General features: G+C 40.5%; 1 protein-coding gene across 2 annotated transcripts; it reads right to left on the reverse strand.

Moving 5' to 3' along the window:
• Positions 1-203: 203 nt before the first annotated feature.
• On the reverse strand, positions 204-5,254 carry LOC119782895 (cytochrome P450 1B1). 2 transcript variants are annotated; one of them, XM_038284083.1, is made up of 3 exons: positions 4,960-5,254; positions 3,726-4,736; positions 204-2,841 (listed from the first exon to the last, which is right to left on the reverse strand). In XM_038284083.1, the coding sequence occupies exons 2-3, from the start codon at positions 4,724-4,726 to the stop codon at positions 2,259-2,261; spliced, it is 1,584 nt and encodes a 527-aa protein (XP_038140011.1). In that variant the 5' UTR covers positions 4,727-4,736; positions 4,960-5,254; the 3' UTR covers positions 204-2,258. The 2 variants fall into 2 exon arrangements, with proteins under 2 accessions (XP_038140011.1, XP_038140012.1); XM_038284084.1 differs by lacking the exon at positions 4,960-5,254 and having other exon boundaries at positions 3,726-4,770.
• Between the last annotated feature and the right edge of the window lie 222 nt (positions 5,255-5,476).

The following is a 5,476-nucleotide window of genomic DNA, read 5'->3' on the forward strand; positions in this document are numbered from 1 at the left end:
ATCATTATTTATCATAAAGCTATTTAATATTATGTCTTTAATACAGGGGCCATAACAAAATAATTAAAGCCCTTTTAAACATATTTTAAAATCAAAATTCTGCTTCTTGAATTTTAGGTAATTGTATTTCTTCCTCTATGTTTTGCACCACATGAATTTAACAGTGTTTGGAGGAGTCCAGCCAAAAGAGATATACCAGAAACTGAAAATGGATAAAACATTTTATTTGGTTTTCTCAGTTTTAAAAAAATCAGTTTTGCGTTTCTGACAGAAGATTTACAAAAACACTGAGCTTGCATGCAATAAAGCAGACCTCTAAATATTACCAACCTGTAGTTACGTTATATTATATATGCAAGAAGTCACGTTGCCCATGCATCACAAGATTAGGCTTTCATTATGAGACTTTTTTTTACTAACATGCATTTCTATCCCAGCATAAGCAAGGAAGAGATGATCCAGCAGACATGGGCTGGTTTCCAGTATCTCAGTTTGAGAAAAAAAAAAAAAAAACAGTCATATTTTCCATCACACAGTTCCATCTGTTTAATGCCCTTTGGATGAGAACGTGCAAGCTGTATGGAGCATAGTCACCCAGTACTGCCTTTACTCATCCCCTGTTCCTGCACACTGTCAGTCAGCTGGCTGACAGCAAGCTACTTCACCTTTCACTCTAATCCCTAACCCATAGTTTGACAGTAATGCGTCTAATTACTGTGATCAAACCTTGGTATAGTTTAAGGTTATGATTAGGTGTGAATCTCTTACTGGTCCATTTCTATAATGTAATGCTGAATAAGACCACTCTATTATATATTTATATGCCAAACTGGCCATCTGTGCAGGGCATCCTTTAATATTATATATTTTAAAAAGCACTTTAGATTAAATAATATTTGATTTAAGCATCTATGTGTTTTTTCCTGAGTAATATACTTACACTATAATATATTAATGTACAATTTGCTACTAAACATCTTATTTTAGTAGAGCAGAAGTTTAAGAGCTTAGGCAGTAGAAAGCTTATTCTCCTGGAGCACAGTCCCTAAAACTGCGGCATCACTACTGGATAGTCACATGAGGATACTTGCTGCAGCTTGCAGCATCACAGTTATGAAAATAGATGCAAAAGAAACAGTTTTTAAGAAACTACATACAAAATTACTGGCAAAATTGAAAGGATTCATACAAAAACGTAGATAAAGTGTATTTTCTCCCTGATCTCTGGGAAGCAAAGCTACAGCAAAAGGCTTCAGTGTACAGTTAGTCTTTTTCGGCAGCAGTACAAACTTTGCAAGGAGCAGCTTTTTTTATGTGTTTCTATATTTTGGTGGATCAGAGCTTCATATTTGCCTGCATTTTCTTTTTTAACTGACAGTTTTCTTGTTTTTACTGCACTCCTCAGCTCTGATACATACAAAGATCATAGGTAATTGCTACTTGGCCTATCTGACTAATGCTGAATGTGGGTGGATGTTCTGCATCGTGTCTCCTGTGAAGCAGATGTCCCATTGCTTTCTGGGTTGCACAAACAAGACCCCCAGAGGTTAGATATTTAGATTTAGACACAGTTATACGTACCAGTAGTAAAACATGTGTTAAAAACCTTGAAAAATGTGTATAATTTTTAATTACAGCAGCATAACATGATTTTTTTTTCATCCTTTCTTTAGCTTGACTACAACACTTTCACATTTAGGTAAACAAAACAATGGCCCAATCATTACAATGTGGAGTTCTTCTAGGGTATAAAGACAATTTAAGAACCATTACTGGTTTTTGGGGAGTCTGCAAAACAATGAAAAGCTTATTAGTCTCCCATAATTCTTACCCTGTCAGTTATAAATAAAGATTTAGTGAATTGAACATTGGTTTTCTTTGGTTTTTTGGTAGTAGAATGATCAGATTCATATGTTCTAAACACCACAGACCATCTGTTTCAAAGTGAGATCTCCAAGTTGTCAACAGAGGGTGTCAATATTTACGCAACTGGTGAATTTGTTCAAAATAAATACAAAAATGTGGGATTTTATTTCCCATTTAATTAATTGGGTTGCATATTCTACATTTATTTTTGTGTGTGAGGATGTGCTTTAGCAATAAAATATTTATTTTAAGGCTCTGTGCAAATATTAAGCAGAGGCGTTAAGAGATTTGTCTGCATCTGTTTATCTGCTGTATTTAAAGGCATAGACCAAAGCCTGGGTCCAACCATTATTCTTCATTTGTTTCATTTCAGTCCTTTTCTGTAAATCTAATCAAGACTCCTTTTTCAGCAGTGGAGAGGTGGCTGCATCCAGCAGAGTCAAATCTTCCCGCATAGACACTGCTATGGAGTAATTGAGCGGTTTAAGAGTCAGGCCATAATTGAAGTCCAGGGTTGGGGTCTTCGCCGGGTCAGTGATGATGTTGCATTGGTGCGCCAGCAGGGACGTGAAGAGAAACAGCTGCATCTTGGAGAGCTCCTCCCCAATACACCGCCGCCGTCCCAATGAAAAGATGAGAACGTTGCTGGTCAGGTCTTTATTCAGCGCCCCCTGGGGATCAAGGAAGCGCTCTGGGTTGAAGGATTCTGGGTTGGACCAAATTGCTGGGTCATGGTTGATGGACCACTGGTTAACGAAGATGACCGTGTTCTTTGGCACGGTGTAGCCCATGACTGAGGTGTCTGTGAGCGTAGAGTGGGGAATGGTGAGGGGGACAAAGCTGGTGAAGCGCATCACCTCGTAGATGAAGGCCATGACGTACGGCAGCTGAGGCTGGTCTTCAATGGCGGGGAGGCGGACCCGGTCCACAACTCTGTCCACCTCTTGCTGAAGACGTGCTTGCATCTCAGGGTACCTACAGTCAGAGGTGAGACGTCAGACACCCTTCTGTCTAAACCCACATTTGGACGATGGCTCAACAGAAGACTCTTTGAGGAAAACAGTTGAACCCTTTGCTGTATCCTGCCTGTAAAGTCATTCACTTTCTCCCTTCTTCAGTTTCATTTCTTTGTGTCCCTGTCAGTGTCTGTCATTCCCTCAGCTGCTCTAAGTGTTCTTACATAACACACACACTGTAGGACCTCATATCTTTGCACTGCCTACACAATGCCGGGAGCACTGCTTACTAATCCGATGCAATCAGTCTGAAATCTGTTTAAACAGATTTTTTTTTTAAATAACACAATGCCTTCTGTTCTCAGTCTAAACAAAATGGCTGAAAACTTGAGATAAGGCTGCTGAAATGTCTCTATAATGGGATTAAGGTTTATAAAATGGTCAAACCAAGGCTGACTTGATTGGACCTGAAAACAGATCTAGAATACAAGTGATAAAAATAATTCAAAGGATTTGCCTTTTTTGCTATTGGGGTTAATTGAGTCACCCAAATTTAGATTGACAAAACTTAAATAGAAAATATGCCAGCAATGGTCAAGAGTCTAATAGATCTACAAATATAAAGCGTTACTCATTTGAGATAAAATTCAGATAAATTTTTTGTTTTTTTTAAGATAAATTGTCCCTTTAAAAAGTCTATAAAAGCAGATATGTAATACAACTAATTTAATTAGATTTGGCAGGTAAAAAGTAAGTACAATCAGTTAAACTATCCTGTCTTTTAATCGTTTTATTGTTAGGTGGATCTAAATTACATATTTATGAAAAGTGATTTTAAAAAATCTGTTTATCAAATAAACCTGATTTCAAATATTTGACTTTAGACTGCTTAGAGTTGCTTACTTGACAAGGATGAGAATGATCCACTGCAGTGCAGTAGACAGGGTGTCCTGGCTGGCTCCAAATATGTCCCCTATGGTGGGGGTCACGTAGTCTTTCTCAGATGAGAGTCTAGACTTTTCTCTGATTTGGTCCAGAGCCACAATAAAAGCATCCGTCATGTCCCTGATGGCACCAGACTCGATGGTTTTCCTGTGCTCAATGACTTTATCCCGGATGAACACCACAAAGTCATTATTAAGCAGCTTGAACTCATCGAACATGGTTTTAATAGGGTTGGGGAAGTACTGGAGCCAGGGCATCACATCCACGATGCTCCCCGCTCCCACAGTCTGCGTGAACTTGTCGTTCCTGCCCACCACCTCCCTAAACTCCTCATCGTCGTAGGAGTATCTCTTCCCGAAGCAGAGCGCGCTCATCACGTTGGCCGTGGACACCACCAGGTAGGTGTTCGGCTGGAAGAAGCGCTCCTCCCGTGTTTTCTGCACCATCAGCTGCAGCAGCTCCTTAAACTCGGCCAGGACGTGCTGCTCAAACGTCTTCTTGGTCTGCGGGTTCCCGGTGGAGAACATGCGCACCGTGGATTGGGCCACTTTGCGGTGCGTCTTCCACCCGTCCGAGACGGTCCCGAACGCCATGCTGTGGCCGTCAGAGATGTGCTTGAAGGAGGTGAAGTCCGGTCTCCCGGCGAAGTCCAGACCCTGCTTGATGAGCGCCTGTCTGATGGCGTCTCCGTTCAGCACCACCACCGCGCGGCTGCCCAGCTGGATCTGGAACACGTTGCCGTATTTTTTCACCAAGCGGCTGAAGTAGAGGTGCGGCGCGGTGCCGAGCTGCGCGGCGTTCCCGATAACGGGCCAGGCGAAGGGCCCCGGCAGGCCCGGGATGGACCCCCGCTGCCGGAGCCACAGCCAGACGGAGAGCAGCAGAGTGAGGCATGCCACCAACAGAGCTCTGGTAGTGAAAGTGTTAACTGTGGTGCTATACTCTGGAGCCACCTCCATGGTGCAGATTCTGCAGGAACACAAATAATGAGGTCATTGCTAAAAATAACATTCTGGTCTAATTAAAAAATAAATAAAGAATACAAAAAATATCAATGAATCATAGAAAGCATCCGTCCTGTTTTCATTTTCTGTAAATAAATAAAATGTGAATACTTGAAAATATCAAAATTTGCTTCTTTATTTATATTTTATCTGGAAAAAAAAACAAGAACAACAATTGATTACTTTACATTTCTGTTGTTTAAATGCTTTAAAGTCCTGCGGAGGGTTTTCAGCCTGCTCAGCATCCACAGACATCCAACTGGGTTCTTTATGTCTGCAGCAACGCAGCGGGACTTTTATCCGCAAACTGCTGCAGCATCACAGCCCGTCAGCCGCTCTGCTACAGTAGGCAGGTTTGTTGCAAAGGGGGAGAAGGGGGTGGGCACTTCTCTCTGACTGCCTGCTTATTTCCCTCCTCCCTCCTCCACAGGCTATTCTCAAGCAGCAGACGTCATTGTTCAAGTTGTAAACTGCCACACATTAAGATGACAGTTGTTTTGATCTGTATTATTATTATTAGTATGAACGTAGAATTGAATAGAAATAATAATTAGGAAAATATTTTAAAAAAGAAATGATAGTTATTCCATACAATCCTACAATTATTATTTATATTAGTAAGTTATATATATAAAAAAATAGTTATTTAAAAATAAAATATGTACTGAATTAAAGAAAAAAAGAATTTTAGCATTATATCTATTA

Source organism: Cyprinodon tularosa, unplaced genomic scaffold, assembly GCF_016077235.1.
Source record: "Cyprinodon tularosa strain WSP-4 unplaced genomic scaffold, ASM1607723v1 ctg199, whole genome shotgun sequence".
NCBI lineage: Eukaryota > Metazoa > Chordata > Actinopteri > Cyprinodontiformes > Cyprinodontidae > Cyprinodon > Cyprinodon tularosa.

Coding starts and splice junctions, on each gene's coding strand:
- LOC119782895 (XM_038284083.1), bottom strand. CDS start 4,726: ATGGAGGTGGCTCCAGAGTATAGCACCACAGTTAACACTTTCACTACC. Junction 2,842..3,725: donor ATCATTCTCATCCTTGTCAA/GTAAGCAACTCT, acceptor CTCTGACTGTAG/GTACCCTGAGATGCAAGCAC.